The 17,120-nt window shown below is 43.4% G+C and overlaps 1 protein-coding gene across 1 annotated transcript in view; it reads right to left on the reverse strand.

Moving 5' to 3' along the window:
* The window catches only part of RFX8 (regulatory factor X8), a 34,593-nt gene extending 22,906 nt beyond the window's left edge, over positions 1-11,687 (reverse strand). Inside the window, exons 1-4 of the mRNA XM_068924690.1 lie at positions 11,608-11,687; positions 8,074-8,197; positions 4,988-5,049; positions 3,316-3,402 (exon numbers count right to left, since the gene is read on the reverse strand). Coding sequence (XP_068780791.1) covers positions 3,316-3,402; positions 4,988-5,049; positions 8,074-8,197; positions 11,608-11,657 — 323 coding nt within the window. The 5' untranslated portion in view covers positions 11,658-11,687. The remainder of the gene's footprint in view (positions 1-3,315; positions 3,403-4,987; positions 5,050-8,073; positions 8,198-11,607) is intronic.
* Positions 11,688-17,120: the final 5,433 nt, after the last annotated feature.

Genomic DNA, 17,120 nt, shown 5'->3' on the forward strand with positions numbered 1-17,120 from the left:
GAGTCAAAGGCAAACAATTACAATCTTATTGCTATTTATAGTACTCCAATAAGCAAAGCTCACAACCTGCTAGACTCTTCATGAGCCCAGTTCCTTTCTACCAGCCCTGTGTCAATTGACAGCAACCTTAACATGGTCAACAAAGATTATTTTCAGTAATTAGAGATGGCGGATCCCAAGTTTGAAACTAATCCTTTCCCAGCTAGCCTGCAGGTTGCCTGGGTGTGCTGGACTCTGAGCTGGCCTCCTGACTCCACCTTCCCCTCAGGTTGATGCAACAGAAAAAACATCTGCGTGTTGGACTGTACTCAGGCACGGGAGTAAGCAACAGTTATTTAGGCCATGATCAGTACTTAAACAGCCATTCCCTGTCTCTGCCAGGAGAAAATGGCAACAAGCCAGAAGGCTATATCCCATTAGCTCAGTCTGGTCCACAGACCAGCATTTGCACTGCACTGCAATAACACATTAAAAGTCTTCTTCACTAGAAGTCAGAAATTTCCACACCAACACTCTATTTCAAACTGAGATGTTATGGCTCAAAAACCCCGTTGCAATTATAAAATTGCCTCAGCAAGAAGTTTGGCCTTGCAGGTAGAAAAATCCCCAGGTTCTGATTAATCTCTTTCTACATTTGTTTCCTACGGTAAAAGAACACATATATATATATTTATATATATATTCTATAATTTGTTGGTAGTAGTTACACCAACTTCACTGGATCAACGGAAAATTAATTCTGAATTTGAAAAGCACTGAACTCTATACAGAGGTCAGTGCAGCTGCATCAGTGCTGTTACCCCTTCTCGACTTCTAAGTCAAAACAAGGGTTCTGCAAGTTGTTCCCCATCAGAGGAGAAAAATGTCAACAGTCAATATTTTCTTGATGTGTTCCCACTTATTTGCCAAAATGTACAAAGTTCTGTTTCTCTGCAAATAGAATGAAATGAATTCACTCATTTGGGCCAAGCTGCGTTTTATTTTGTTGATAGCCTTACTATTTTTTTCAGAGTTACGATACTCACGCTTCTCTGGCGGAGCTTTGTGCTTTTTTATTGCTTTCTCTCTCTCAGTTTCTTTCTGATAAAGGACATTAAGAAGTAACTGGGACAGCCAGCTGCCCAGGTGTTCCTAATGTGCGCACTGGCTCCGGGCAGTGACAAAGTGGCAGTATTTAAAGTAGAAGCTGTTTTAATTTCAACCATCTGGCTTCGCAAGACAGCTTAATCACTTCTTATAACTGTCTTAAATGAAGGAAGCATTGGACAAAGAAATCACGTAGTTATGAGACTTTTCTATTGCAGCTGGAAAGGTGGTCTTATCTGAAACAATTTATATTTTCTGATTTTTTCATTTGGAAAAAGTTATCCCAAGAAACTCTACCAAAATCAGCACACGGCTACTTGACGTAAGCTCCTTCTGTGGAATAGATCTCTTTTCCCAGTTTGACTAAATGAAAGATCATTTTTTAGGAGTAGGTGTCCTAGAAGGCATCTCTGCCAGCTAGTGGAAAAGCGTCAGTCAGCGCAGTGACTCCCATGCAAGTAAGCACAGGCTCTAGAGTATTCTCTAGATCTGCAAGGAATGCAGCTTGTTTCCTGTCATGGGCAAATGGCACAAGATATGCTGACATAGCTCGTGCTTCTGGCGCTCAGCAGCGGATAAAGACTGTTCCTGCAGCTGGCCTCGACTTAGCCAATGTCACTTGGGTAGCGTTCCTGTTACTTTTTGTAATTTCAGCAGGCCTCTACCCTCAGAGCAAAAAGAACAATAATATAAATTGCTCTATTCACTGTCTGCCCTCTTCTATCACCAGAACTAGCAGCTCTCCTACTAGATACATGGAGCCAGCAGTTTCCACGGGACAGTTCAGGAAAAAAAATACTATTCTTTTCCTGAAGGAGCAGCACAGAGTCAGCCACATACCTGCAGTACTCCTTGAACAGTGGCCAAGATATGATTTTCCCATTATGGATGCCAAACCTCAGGCCTGTTCTGATTATACTGGGTGCACTGGGTAGCTAGGAATATCGCTTGAATAAGGGTGAACTGAACCTCAAGTGGCCTAAGAATAATTTGTTTAGTCTCACAACAACTGACTGCTACTTCATCATATACAGGCTCTAATTCTTTACTCTGTTCCACTCTTTACCCTTGCACCGCTGTCACTCTACGGACTTCTGCAATATCACCCTGCAATAAAATCAGTGGAGAAGGGCAACAAACCCATTGGAATAATCTTCCCAGTGTCCTGAAGAACATGTATTCAGTTAGGTACTCATAATCTGAAATATCACAAAAACAGAAACAGCTTTCATCATCACCAAAATACCTCATTACTTTCTGGTATACCTATAGCATTCATGCTACAGAGAAATGCTATATCCCCATTTTAGCAAGTGGATACCAAAACACAGAATGCACATTAAGGTCATGGATGAGTATGTGAAAGAGTGAGGATGTGACAAGGCAAAGGCTGTGCCCTATTTTGTTTCTCCTACGCATTTGAAATAAGTGCAAAACTGTTAAAGTTTGGCAGCATTTCATTTCCTCTTTTCTCAGGTGTGACTACACAAGGTGTGACGCAGGAGAAACGCAAGCCTGCAGTTTTTTTGTCTTGACCATGAGCTTAATCACGAGACCTCTCTCTAGCCCTGCCTACAACTGGAACGCGATCAAGCCTTTAGTTTACAGTCTGCCTAAGGATCCTACATTCTTAACTGTTTTGAGAGTTTTAATCTTTGCAATCAATCCATACTCTTGTCTTATATATTTTCTCATTGCTGCTTCCTTACATGAGATGATTTTAAAATCTGAAATTTCAACACAAAAAAGGAAGTGTTTCCCAAGTAATAAGCCTCGTGAGTTCAAGTAGTAAAAAAGCAGATAACAAACGACTACATACAGGACTTTCTTCAAAACAATGCAGTCATTTATACTTTAGTAGATATCTTTTCAGCCTACTATTTAACAAGGAAGGTGCTATAATGTCATTAAGCAATTGTTGATATGTTTGTTTATTTTAGCTCCCGTTTAGAGTCTGAAAATAGTAAGCTCTTCTTTTAAGTTTGGCAAGAGTTCCTGCTCTTAAGAGCTATATGTTTAAAGTGCTGAACCCAAGGAAGCCAATTAGGCAGGCCACTTATTCAAAATGGGGCTTCTCTATTAGTGACATTACTTAATGGCATAGCACCGTTGTAACAGGAAAAATAATATGATTGTCAATGTTCATCAGATGATTTACAGACATTTATATGCAGACAGCATATAGACTTTCGTGTGACCTTTTATGATTAAAACATTTAAAACCCAAACCTGTGATAATTTTTTTCAGACAGAAGAGAGCAATAACGTGCATAAAAGGAAGAACTCTTCTTGACATATATTCCATCATAATGATACCTAAAAAACAAAAAAAAAGATGAACTGACAAGCCTACAATTTTCAAGATAAAGTCAGCAAAAAAACACATTCCTCCAGCTGATCTTTCTGTTTAAACAAGAAAAGAGCAAGCAGAAAAAGTTACATTTATTTTTTTTAATTCTGTTGAAACATTATTTTCCCAAAAAGTAAGATAATTGTACATACTCGACTAATCTTTCTAGAACGGCTTTACAAACTCTTTAACAGTTTCAGCACTGTAGAAATACCTTTTTTCAAATGAACAAACACAGGAAGTCAGTGAATGAAGTGCAACACACTTGTACAAGACAACTACATAGGCCAGGGAGCAGAGTCTCAGTTGGTCTATGTCCCTGTATCCCCACTGAAGATTAAGGATTTAGTTCAGTTACACTACTGTGATTTACAATAGCTTATGGACTGGACGGTCCATCTGTAGTCGTAACAAGTTAAAAAACAATCTTGCAAATAAAGTTTTTGCCAGTCTTGGTGAGTAGTGGAGTGATTATTCCTGCTACCCATGTGCCACCAGCTGGCTCTTCCCTGGCATTTTCAGGCTGGGTTACTACCTGGAACAGGTCAGTTGGTAACAGCAGTGCAACAGTTTCTGGCCGCAAACAGCCAGCAGAGGGTAACCTTCTGCTGATGTTGAAGACAGTGCATGGAGTCTGAGGGCTATCACGCACCATCCCAATTCCAGCCAGGTATGAGAAACAGCCTGGGAGCGTCCGTGGTAAAGCACTCCCAAAATAAAGGATCTTGCTGGATCAAGCTGATAGCAAGTCCGGACTAGGGGAGAAAAATCACAAATGAAGTAAGGGCATGTCATTCTCAGAACCAATACTTTACAGCTGCTCAGAAGGCATGTAAAATTACTGTGTCTCAATGCCCCTAAAACATCCCCTTTTCCAGTCTAGATCTTCATGAGTTGGTTATAAATGCGGATACTAAATCAAGGAGTGTATTGACCTCAATTCTCCTGCTTTCCATGCTCTTCTGGAGCTAGAGGGGAGGGGAGAGGAAGAGGAGGGAAATGGAGGAGGAGAAACTGAGGTGATTTGATTTAAATGGCTTTCAACCATTTATAACAGTTCCACTGGCCACCAATACACGCCGGGTCACGCCATGGATATGCACAAGGATAAAAAGCATTCTCAGTGCACGAGGGTCCTAGCACAGACATTAATCACAGCTGCCATCCCTGTGTGTCCCTGAGCCAGGTGTTCCTAACACAGAGCCTCAAGAGCTCTGACCCAGGTTCTGAGGTCCTGTGGCTGCCTACACAAGCCATGCTGTAACAGCCAGTACAACTCAAGAGTGTTACATTTTTTAAAACCAGTCTGATCTGGAATTCACGCACTGCCAAAGCAGCACCAATGTGGTTAGTTTCATGGAATTAACTCTATTTTAATGTACTTGGTGACATCATGAATCACTCTGGATCTATTCTTTTGATCTATTATAGACTGCAACCAGCAACTCAGCTGGTGTATCACAGTGCTGGAGCTTAAAATTCAGCCATTTTTAAATTTTATTAGGACAGGTACGTGTAAGATTTTTAAACAAAGGAAGCAAAAAAAAATACCTGGCACTCCCTCTTGTGCCCAGCCTTCTTGTCCCCAGACCTGGGAAAACTAACCGAACAAGCTAAAAAGCAAACAGAAAATAAGAGATACTTGGCTAATTCATTCTAAAACACAGAAGTGTTATCTACTACACTACTTTTCTCCTTAATCATTTCTTTTGCCTTCTGTCATTTGCAGGCTAATACCTGTTCTCATGTACCTCTCAAATGGTAACACTTGAACTGCAAGTCAGTAAGACAGGCTTCTATGGATCCAAAATCTAGTAATTTAAGGGATTACCTCCCACAAGTATGAATTTTTCAGACTAGCTTGTTTTGCCTTATACTGAAACATACTTGATGCACACATCAGGAGACCCCACACAGCCACTTACTGTATATCAACTAAGTGAACTTGATCTGCAAGAGCACTTCTGACTAATGCCTTGTAAAGGTACTGTGACTGTCTAGTATTCTACCGGTCCTGCAAGCTTTACTCATTCAAGTAGTCCTTGCTCACACAAGGGACTTAGCCTACCTACTCACACTTACAAGGAGTGCTTGCAGGATGGGGACTGACTTATGTTTTTAAAAGAACCTGAGTCATCAAGCTGCAAAGTGACCTTTTAATCATCACTGTGGCAAATGTGAACTGAGGGCACGTAGCATCTGTCAAGGTTAGGCCCTACATAAAAATAAGATACCATCAGTGCAATAATCCACTTCATTACGATTATTCTGCATGAGCTTTTTGGCTAACCAAAGGCTAACCAAAGAGAGCTGGAGCTAATGTTCTCTACAGAGCAAGAACAGAGGATCAAGTACAAAATGCTACAGATGAGTGAAGGGAGTCTCCACTGAGCAGTGCAAAGTTTGGACATTGTGAAAAGTGCACTTGCTTGGTCCAAAGGCCTTGTAAAGGACAAATTTCCCCAACTCACACTAAAATGCAGCTTCATTTTAGCGGTGCTTGGGTGGTTCTGTTCTTTGCACGTTTCTGTGAGCATATACCTCAGGTCTTTCAATCTGGTGTTTTAGCACAATCCTGTTTTTTTAAAAGGCCAGCCAATGAACTGGAGCTGCTCTGGCACGAGGCACATATTCATTTCCATTGCCTCTTCTACAAAAGTGGTGTTATATTTGGGCAGAAGGATCCGGCAGGTGGTATTAGTAACATCTTAAATTACCACAGTTTGATTCACATGGGGCTTGACTGCAAATGTCATTATGGTATACAGACATGTAATGCAATCAGGTTACCACAGCTTAACCAATTATGAATGGTTCAGCACATTAGCTGAGCTATGGTAACCGAATGCACGCGCACCTTTAGTTGAAATCAGCACTGCTGCAATTCCTGCTCTCCTCAACCTCTGGCCACACAGTCCCACCCCCTGCTGCAGAAGCACAGACCAGTTCAAGCCATTAGGCAGCTGCACTCCAGTTTGTTCATTTGTCACGTGTTAGCTTGCACTGCAATGTATGGAATAGGTTAAGGCTATGAATAAACAATTTCAAGTATCAACTTAGAGCAGCTAAGCTTTTCTGCATGGCCAGCCTCATGCTTCATCCATGCCTGTCCCAAATGTAAAGTAAAATGCCTTAACTTAAACCACAGGAAGCCTTAGCTTACAGGTGGCAACTCAGTCCCGTCAGGGCACCTGAAAAGTGCACAGACAGGATGGGATTAATCTTACCTACATGGCTACAAGGTAGACATGTCTAGGACAGTCACTGCACACTCTATAGTCAAGAGAGAGAACCAGGCAATTCCAAAACACAATTCATCTGACCTACTTTAGATGACTAATTTAGGGTGAGAGGAATCACATGTAACTATTTCTCTCCATTGACTACCAAGAGATTTTAACATGACTAGTTTCATGACAGACATCTACATTGAGCCAGATAAACTCTACTCACAGGCTTGAGGGATAGGTGATGATCATTAAGCTGTGGCAAATAAATCTTGCTGGATCACTCACTCCAATCTTAAGAGTGAGCGATTTGCTGCAAACCCAGTAAAAAAGTCACATTCAGCTGAACTGAGACAAATGATTCCTAAAACAAAATGAGGTTATCCGCATACACAACATTAATTTCAGATATAACTTTTACTTACATTAATTTGGCTTGGGTTAAAACAATGCTGACTAGGTCCTACCATGGACACTAATGGAAGAATATTAGCAGTAACAATAGGAAACTTTGAACAAAAAGTTTTGACCAACAAATAACCACAAGCCTTTCTGTTTTCTTTAATTTGTTAAATAAAGTTGGGTATCTATGAGTGTTTGTTGCATTTGGGATTTTAAAACGGTAAATGCCCTATGGGTTGCATCAGTTTCCGTTTATTAGAAGAATGTAACTGCTTAAAGGAGATTAGGTTTTACATCTGCATTTGTTTCACTTGGATGATTCTATAAAGACTTTGTTGACATGTGTTTGCAGCAAAGTCTCCCCAAGCACATTTAAAAAATAACCTAAAACCCTCACCAATAAAAGAGAAATGAGAACTAGAAGGGTTTTGCACTTAAAAGCTACTAGTTATGTAATAATCAAGTGAACCTTTTAAGAACAGAAGAAGCAACTACTCAAGACTACTTTATTAACCTTGCACTGTTTACCCTGCTAAAGCCTTCTAAAATACATGGGCAAAAGAAATCTTTGCTAGTGTAACATACACCAGTTCCATGAAGACAATAAAGTCCGTTACAGAGAATACTTTTTCCCTAGTATAACCGTGTCTAGATGAGGGCACTTACCAGAAGTGTATTAGACAAGACACAAGCACAGCTGTCATTACTACATCAACAAAAGTCTCTGTGTACCTGCCACAGAAAATAAGTAATAAAGACACAACTCCCCAAACAGACCAAAAAGGAACGAAAGATCTGACAGAAGCCTTCAAACACAACCTTCTTCCCGGATCCTAACGCCAAATTATTTACTGCATAATGCATCAAAATCACTCTTTTTTTTTAATTTAATCTCTCTTGGTATGCAATGCATATATTTGTTGCAATGTATGTATTTGATACAAACTTGTCCAATTTTCTCTTCAGGTAGCTCAGCTTCTTATCTTATAAATCCTATCTACTCTGTACCTTTCCAAAGGTGGCTGGATTTACTTGATTCTTGACATTTTGACCGCAGTTTTCTATATACATTTCATACAGTAGACAACGGGGTACACTGCATCCTTCACACACACAGAAATTATCAGCTATCCTTTAAAACAAAAACATCAACCAGTTTATGTAAAAATTAGAAAACAGGATTGTTAGCTTGTCACTTTAATAGCTCATCAGGTTTACAGTGAACTTTGTACTAGTTACGTCCATTTTATAGAAGCGTAAAATCAAAGTAAGACCTACTCCTTTCATGTTAATCTGTATTCTTGAAAAAACAGTACATCTTCATAGATATATATTAGAGAGCTTTCTAAGTTTCTTTTTACCTTTTTAACCTTGTTTCTATAGTGAGAGGTCATGTGATACTCTGCTAAGAAACAGACCAGATCTCAAAGTTTTTAATAATAAACAAGTTAATATTATTATAATATTATGCTAAACCAATATGCTAAATAGTAGCATCTAATAGAACTGAACTTTGATCTTCTAACTACACAGGTCTCTACTACATCCAAGATAATAACATGAGCATTTTTTGATCTAAAACCATTGCCCAGTAAGATGCTTTGGGATGGAGAATGAACAAACTATGAAGGCCCAAATTCTGTTCTCATACAACCCCACTGATTTTAGTATGACTATAAAAAGTGAACTGAACTTTATTTACAGTTACTGTGCAACAAAACTGTCAGTATTACAACTGTTGTAAGTATGTTTAAATACTCATCCTTTGGCCAAACCTCTTGCTCTTCCTACTTGTCAGAACGGTCACAGTCAAGTAAACGCAACTGTGTGTTTCAGTAAGGTAAGGAAGATGTGAACTTAATTATCTAGCTTGAGCATTACCTTCACCAGAAAAAGGCCTTTAATTATGAGATAATGCCAACAGCTTCAATGTCAGAAGGTAATAGCTTCCTGCAGTACAAACCAGAAGCAAAGCTGGTGCAGAGAGGTAGAGAGGAGATTAATTTTCAAAGCATGACACATGGATCGTATGACAGTGTTTTCTTACTGTGACTCTGCTTCCGTTATACCAACTGATGTGTGCGTATTTAATTATTGTATCAGATGAATGCTAGTGCAACACAGTGCCAGTTATTCCCAGTGACTTTACTGATAATTCACTTGGTTGAGAAAGCAGTCTTTTCATAAACACCAGGTGAGATAAGCAGTTCAGGTTTTAAATCAGCATTCTCCATTGTACTAATAGCCTGATTTCACACTACCCAGTGTTTACCTTTCTGTATTAGCTTTCGTGGCAGTAGATAATGGATAAGGTCTTCAGCAAACTGGCTTGCTAGGACAGGCTCCATGTGATACCCATGAGCAAGAACATTATCACTGTGCAGGCCAGTGACGCCTCGCTTCTGCTTCCACCCCGCTTTTTATTCACGCCTCCTCCCCTTTGTCCAGGGAAGAAGTCTGACTTCCACCCCCAGTTTTCACTTTCCCTAGCAAAAGGCCCTGAAATGCCTCGTTTTTGCCTGCTTGGAGCCCACGTTGCCACCCACGAACACAATAGCCTCACACTGCCAAGCCACTGGCTGTGCTTCTGCTCCACTTCCCCAGCTGAGCCTGCAGGGCTCCCTGCCAGGTCCTCACCACCTCCAGCCTGACCACCTATTTTGACATGCTTCCCAGCTACAAAAAAGGAGCAGAAACCAGCACCCAGGACAGGCAGGAGAAAGGGGGAGGACCTGTGCGGTGACAGGGTACCTCCCATCATGCAGCTAAAAAATAAAGGAGTTTTACTCCAGATAAGAAACCTGACTGAGCTCTGCCTCCCAGCAGCCAGAAATACTTTTTTCTCCCAGAGCAACCATCTCAAAACCCTTGCTAATTGAGTAGTCCTGGAGGAAATTAAGCCCAAGTCCAAATTCATCCTTAGTATAACACCACAAGAGTCGATGGAAGCGTGGCAGAAATTAATTCATACTTTAGTTAACCGCTTCCTGCCAATAGTTTTGTCTCAACACTTAACTGTTTAGTGGGAAAATATCCAGCAATTTTATTTCATGAACTTATTGCTCATTAAACTGTGAGCCTTTTTCAAATAAAAAAAAAAAATCAAACCTTAGTGCTGACACAAAAATACAGAAGTACTGTGTATCGGAAAAACTCTACAAAGAAAAGACCACGGTGCTTATCTTCTTGCTCATTAGCCCCCAGGTTCCCAAAACCTGAATGCTCATGGCACGCATCAAAACAAAACTTTAATAAAAGACATTAAAATCAAAGGGAAAGAGCATGGTGAGGGAGGAATAAAGAGGAGGATAAAGAAAAAGCATATGGGGAAAGACCACTCCTATTTATCTACTACTTTCTACCCATGCTTTCCCCTGGGATTGTGATGTGGGATCAGTTCCAGGCAACCACCTCAAACGTACTCCGCATTTCTCTGGGGTTTGCCACCTGCTCTGTGTGATCCTTTGGTAGCTAGACCATTATATCAGTTTGCATACCTGCTATTAAACCATTTCTGGACCCAAACCTGTTTCGCTGGTGTTAATATACCGACCACAAAGCTGAAGCTACACATTTTAGAAGTTTCAACACATGAAAAGGCAATCCAGAAGTAGCATATAACGATTTGAGATTAGGTGTTGTCAAGTTAAAGTTCCCTTGCAAGTGCTGTTATTGTTCCAGCACACTTTCAAGACCGTCGCCTTCACTACCTGGACTCAGCTGCGCTCGGGGGAAGAGGAGAAAGTAATGCCGGCGTCTCACACGACAGAGGACACTCCTCTCAGAGCACAAGAAAAATAACGGTGACAACCTGACCCTGTCACAGCAAGGTGTCTCGCCGAGGAGTCCAACCCTCACCCGAGCGTCCAGGGCACGTAACCTCGGAGGGTGCCCGTCACTCAGAGCGGCTCCTAACGCCGGCCGGCCGTGGGCCGTACAGCCGCACAGCTGCCCGTACGGTGCTTTAAAAGCCCGGCAGCCAAGGCCCAGGCAGCGAGTGAGCCCAGCCGTCCGCACGCCTCACTGCAACGTCGTCTAAAACGAACGGCAGCTTAGCAGCTGGATGTGAACGAGTGCACAGGCTTGGGTAAATCCCTGAAAGCCCGTTTCCCCCTGCCTCAAATCAAACCACCTCTACGCCGGCGCAAATCATGCCAGCGGACGGACTTTCTGGGAAGCTCCCCCGGGCGTTTCTACACCGCCGCCCCGGCAGCCCCTCCACAGCAAACGAGACTTTCGCCTCACAGAAATGCCGTTAGGCGCTAAAAAGTCCGAGTTCTGCCTTTCCTGCGCTGGGTCCCCGCCGGGACAGGCGGAGGGGATGAGCGCAGGCCCGCTGCCCACCTTCGTCGCTGGCCCCCGTGCCCTGCCGTGCCACCCGAGACGGCCACCCCACAGCCCGGGCACGGGGGGCCGGGGGGCAAGGCGGGGCGGGGGGCGACCGGTGCCGGCAGCCCAACTGCCCCAGCGGGCTGAGCAGGGCCGCCCCGACCCCTCCCCGTTTCCCCCTGCCACGCCGGCGGGCGAGGAGGCGGCACGCACCAGCGGGTGATGGACTGGTAGGCGGCGGCGCTGGGGCTGGCCGCGGCCATCCTAGGCGGCGGGGCCGGACCGGACCGGGCGGGACCGGGCGGGACCGGGCGGGCGGGCGCCCTGTTTACTTTAGAAGCCGGTTCCAGAGCGCGGGGCCGGCGGCCGCCCCCGGCGGGCGGCTCGGCCCGGCCCCCTCCTGGCCCCGCCGCGCCATGACGGTAGCCAGGGCAGCCGGTCCCTTCCTCCCCGCAAAAGCGGCGCCCGGCCCGTCCTTCCCCGCCGAGGGGGTCGCCCCCCGCGCCGCCCTGCCCCGTCGGGCAGAGAGCCTCCTGCCCTTCCCCGCCGGCACCGAAATGGCGGCGAGCGCGCCGCCCTCACCCCCGCCCCGCGACGGCCCGCGGCGGGAGGCGGCTCCTCCGAAACATCAAATTGGCGGTGCGGCGGTTGGCCTCCCGGCCTGCTCAGAAGGAGGCGTGTTGGAGGCCATAATGCTGGCCCCCGCCAGCCCAGGGCTCGCAGAGGGATGCGCTCGGGCGCAAAGAGCGCGACGTCTGCCCCCTGACGTGGCCGGCATGTCCCAGGAGCTCTTTGGGGAATGGAAATGCCGTCGTGCGCCCTCTTCACACCGACTCGCGCCCACTTCAGGGGCAGACCCGCTTAGTTTCCGCTTTTAATGAGCCGAGCAGCGCTCACGACCAGTGACGCAGTAGCCCGTCACCTTTGCTGCAGTCACTGACGTGAAATAAGCTCTTCTGCACCCTCGCGCTGGCGGCCTCACCTCTCTCCGCTGCGGCCGCGCGGGCCGATGTCAGCGGCGTGGCTCCCGCGACAAGCGAAGCGAGGGCGCAAGCCAGCGCGCCCGACGGGGACGGCTGGGCGTGACCCGCCGTGCCGCAGGTGCTGACTCCAGCCGCCGCAGACCCTCGCTTGGCGCTGACTCGCCAACGCCCAAGTATGAATTTCACAAGCCAGAAAATGAGCTATCTGTAAATAAGTAAGGGCAAAGATGCTGGAAAGAGGCGTAGATGAGCAATCGCGCAGCAGCACTTTTGGAGAGCGTTTAAGTGACGCTTAGTGGGTTTTGTACGCGTTTAAAACATTCTCAGAGTTTTATACAAGAACGCTGTGAACTCCCGTAATTGTTTAATTCCTCTTTGATACAGATAGATGAAAAGGCTGTCGGCTCCGCTGAAACCCTGGAAGCAGTTTTCCGTTGCAACTATCCATTATGCAAAAGGAGTTTTACAACCATGTGACAGACCAAAATAAATTATGTATGGCCAGAGCGTCTAAAAGCTTCCTAGTGGATGGAATTGTGTTACATCAGAGTTGTGCTTCTCTGAAACTCCCATGGCTTCTTAATTAGTTGCTGAAAGCCTAGCTATGACACAGACAGATTTGCTGTATTTCTTATGGCCAGACAATCGAAGCCAGCGTGTTGGTAGACAGCAATATTAAGTGAGGGGACGAGGGGGCAAAAAAGGCAAATTTATTGTAGAGGGTTGTTGGTTTTCTAGCCTCTCAACGTCGCTTGCGTTCAAGGAGCAAGCGTGCACGCAGCTGTCATGCATAATAGATGTTGGTTTTGATCTGTAAAGCCTTATATGGCGTTGAGAACCCCATGGGAAGACCCTATTCATTCTCAGGGCCCCAAACTGAAGCCTCAAAAATTGTGGCTGCCCAAAACATGGGTTAGTATACACACTTAGCAACCAGTACGATCTCACATTAATAAATGTGCTTAATAACCTTTTGTCTTCAAATCAAATGGCATATAAATCCTACATGAAATTTAATTATGTGACAGGCATGACGTTCAAGCTGCACAAGCCAGCATTTCAAAGCTTAATATCAATCCACGCAGTTGGTAGGCAAGAGCATTCCAGACCAAAAGACCTCCATGCACTTGAGTCAAACTCCATTTGCGTTTTTTAAGGGACATTTTATTAGGCAAAGGAAGAAGCAACAGTAATGCAAAAACTTAGTAGCAAATGGAAGTTTCCCTTAATAACTGTTCTTGGCTGATCTCTGATTCTGTATCTTTCCAATCCACTGGCCTTCTCTGCAGGATATTCAGCTTACACAGTGAATACTCTTCTAAATAGTGTGTAGTGAAAACTTTCTCAAGTTATTTTAAACCAGCTATCTTAAGAACCAGCAGCAGACACATTGCAGCAACTGTAAGCCCTATGTGGATTTACCACGTAAGTATAGAGCCTCTGAACTGAGTTTTCCAGTAAACAAATGCTCAGCAATGTGCAGCCCCTGTGAGATTGCAGCTCTATTTGTGCCTGGCTCACTTATTGCTAATTCAGGTATGTCCATCCCCGTTGCAGTCATAGCAGTGCCTTCCAGGTTCATGTACCTGAGAAAGATGAAGCCTTATCTCCAGTTTCCAACAACTGACTTGCATATGCGTTTGGGCCTGGTTCTAGTTCTTAAGGTTCACTGCTGACAACTGATACTCTGGGCCTATCTGAAATTCCACAACATTGGTGTAGCTCCTTAAGGAAATGTTCAAAGAGGCTTTGGCAGAAAAAAAATTTACAACTTATCTAAAACTAAAAAATGATGAAAAGATAATTTCTGTGGTAAGAGACTGAAAACAAGCGCAGTCACACAGATTAGAAGGTCCCTTGACAGACCTACTGCTCAGAAAAGTATTGACGAGAGAAAGTGAATGCCACACAAAGAAGCTGTCCAATTACTGTCCGTGGCTTAGGATGTGCAGAAGTAGGTCACACAGAATTTCCCCTGCCCAGTTTCCAGATCACAATAATGAGGTACATGGATGTGTCCTGTTCAGATCTTGACACTCTACTATTATTTGATTATTTGATTTTCAGTTTTTCAGAAAATGTCTCTTTAGCCTTTCAGATCTTGCAACCATCAGATTTTTTTTTTTTTTTTTGCAACTCTGATTTTAAATACTAAGCTTTTAGTAGAGTTTGATTGAAAACCTGAAATCTGCTCCTTCAGTTTGCTCCAGTCAGATAGGACTTGATGGATGTAGAGTAGGGGAAACTATAGTAAGTCTTTATTCTTGCATAAGTTGAAAGTTGCAAGGCTGTTTGTGACTGTCATGGGCTGCTTGCATCAAATGAAAGAGTATGTAATGAACATGCACTTCAGCTGAAGACAATTTTGCCTAAAATTAGGTATGGTTGAACTGATTAAAAGAAACCCTAAAGCAGCTCCTCCCCTCTGACTTTCACCCCTAATGAGAAAAAATTTGAATCAAACTTAAATCTGAGGTTACAGAAGTTTCTGAAAAGTTGTAGTGAGTCTCTTTAGCACAAAATTGCCTTTTTCAGATTACCCTTCCCCCCACATTGAAGAGGGAATACAGATACCTTGCGAATTGTTCTTTACCGTAGAGGTATATGGAACATCTAAGAGCTATCGCTGGAGACAGCTGTCTTGTACAGGAAAGGTAAAGTTCTAGCATCTCTCAAATACTTAAAATATTTAAAATAAACACTTTATAAGATGTTTAAGCACTATATACTCTAGTGCCATTAAGCTAAAGTAGGTATGAAACATGGCCATGAAGGCAAGTAAATCCAGTAGATTTTAGAAATCTCCTGTGGAAAGAAATCAGTGAAGGAGGTTGAACAATTAGAAAACAAATAAAAACACCAAAGCAAGGGCCTGGAGCAGTATAATATTAAATTTTCAATAACAAAAGTTAAAGAGTTTAATGTTGGAGCAGGAGCCTTGGTGGAAAAAAGTGATTGATTTCTCTGCTTTGAGAAATCAATCGCTACATTTTGTCGGGGTTTTACTAGGTGACCTACCAGGGACATAATGACATCTCTGTGAAGGTGTACTGATTTTTTCTTGCTCTGAGATCCCAGCAATGGTGATGATCAAATATCACCTTGATCTGATCAGTTTACTGTGAACAGAGATCTCCAGAGTAGTAGCTACCTTTCAAACTTTAGGTTAAAATAAATAACCTTGACAGAATTTAGAAAATACGGAAGACGATGCCTAGTTATGTCATGACATTTGGAGCAGCAGCAAAAACAAAACAGGACTGAATCACCTCCTCCTTGAATATAATGTTTTGACGTTACAGAAAACTCGGTGTCCTTCACAAGCTGCACACTCAATCATGAATGCAAATTAGAGGAAGGCTTTTCTTCTAAGTGCCTAAGGCAAATGAACTCTTTTGTGCATGAAAACCCAGTTCAGTAAAGCATGTCAGCATGTGCTTTCGACCATTTCAGTTCAGCAGAGCATTTAAGAATATGCTTAACTTTAAATATGTGCTTAGCTTAATCATTTTGCTGAGTGGGGATTGATGACTGAATTAACGCATTAAACATTAATGACAGAGCTGGGAACACAAAATAGTATGTAAATCAGGATTTGTCGGGACTAGAATGAACTGATTCAAACAATGTGATCGTTGTACAGTTAAGATCTCTTAAAAGATATGAAGCCATTAGAAAGGCTTAGGGTCTCCTGACTGAGATGGGTGACAATCACTGACAATCGCTCCAGTCATTACTGGACTATCCAGTCCAGTCATTACATTGACTATCTCAAATCACCTCTTTTTAGAGTGTCTGGTGGGGAGACTGGGGGGAAAACACTTCCCCTTACAGTAAATGAAACACTTAGGTTTCTGGCTAAGTTGGTACAATTTTAATCCTAGATGTTGTCCAGAAGCGGCCCTGCAGCGTTGATTAGTGACCTCCTTTAGGATGAAGGATGAGGGCACCATGACAATATTAGCATATCTCTTCATATTTGTGGATAGCAGTGATTCTCGCTGCTTTTGCTCCTGCCATGGCTGTTTGCAAGATCTATTTGCTCAGCTCGGTTCTTCTTTCCCTGAGAGACTGTGGTGCAAACACCTTCCACGGGCCTCTGCCTGTTGCCCTGCATGTTCCCTGTGTGCACAGTTCCTCTAGGAGAGCTAATGTGGAGCTGTGAACCACGGTTTCCACCACGTGCTGATGACACTTGCTTTTATATTTCTGTCTCTTCAGATCCACTCAGGACAGCCAAACAATTTACCCAGTGACTCATGAAGATTGAGATATGGATAAAAGCTAACTGCCTATCTGTCCAGAAGTGGCTGAGGTAATGCTTGCAGCAGAAAGCAACTGGTTCATTTCTGCTTGGCAGAAGATACAGCATTTGCTTCTGCAAGTCTAAGTAGTATTTTGCTGCACTACACTCATTCTTTTGTGTTTGTGTGTGTGTGTGTGTGTGTGTTTTGTGTTTGTGGAGGCATACTGGAGTTAGCTTTCCGTTTAGTAGATTAATCTCTTATTAATGGCTGTGCTATAAGCTGTGAAATAACGAGGCAGTATTTTTGCATATTACATTAATTTGAACAGAAACAAAGTGTTTCTTTATATAAAAGACAGTGATGAGTCATTCAGTAAAGGTCAACTTATCTCAGAGGCTGGTGCATAAAATAGCAGCTCTTAGGTTAGTTTCTGTGCCTGATTACAAGACCACCTGCAAACAATCTTTGACTGTATTTGTACATCAGGAATGTTTAC

The sequence above is a fragment of the Struthio camelus genome, chromosome 1 (assembly GCF_040807025.1).
Source record: "Struthio camelus isolate bStrCam1 chromosome 1, bStrCam1.hap1, whole genome shotgun sequence".
In the NCBI taxonomy this organism is placed as follows: Eukaryota; Metazoa; Chordata; class Aves; order Struthioniformes; family Struthionidae; genus Struthio; species Struthio camelus.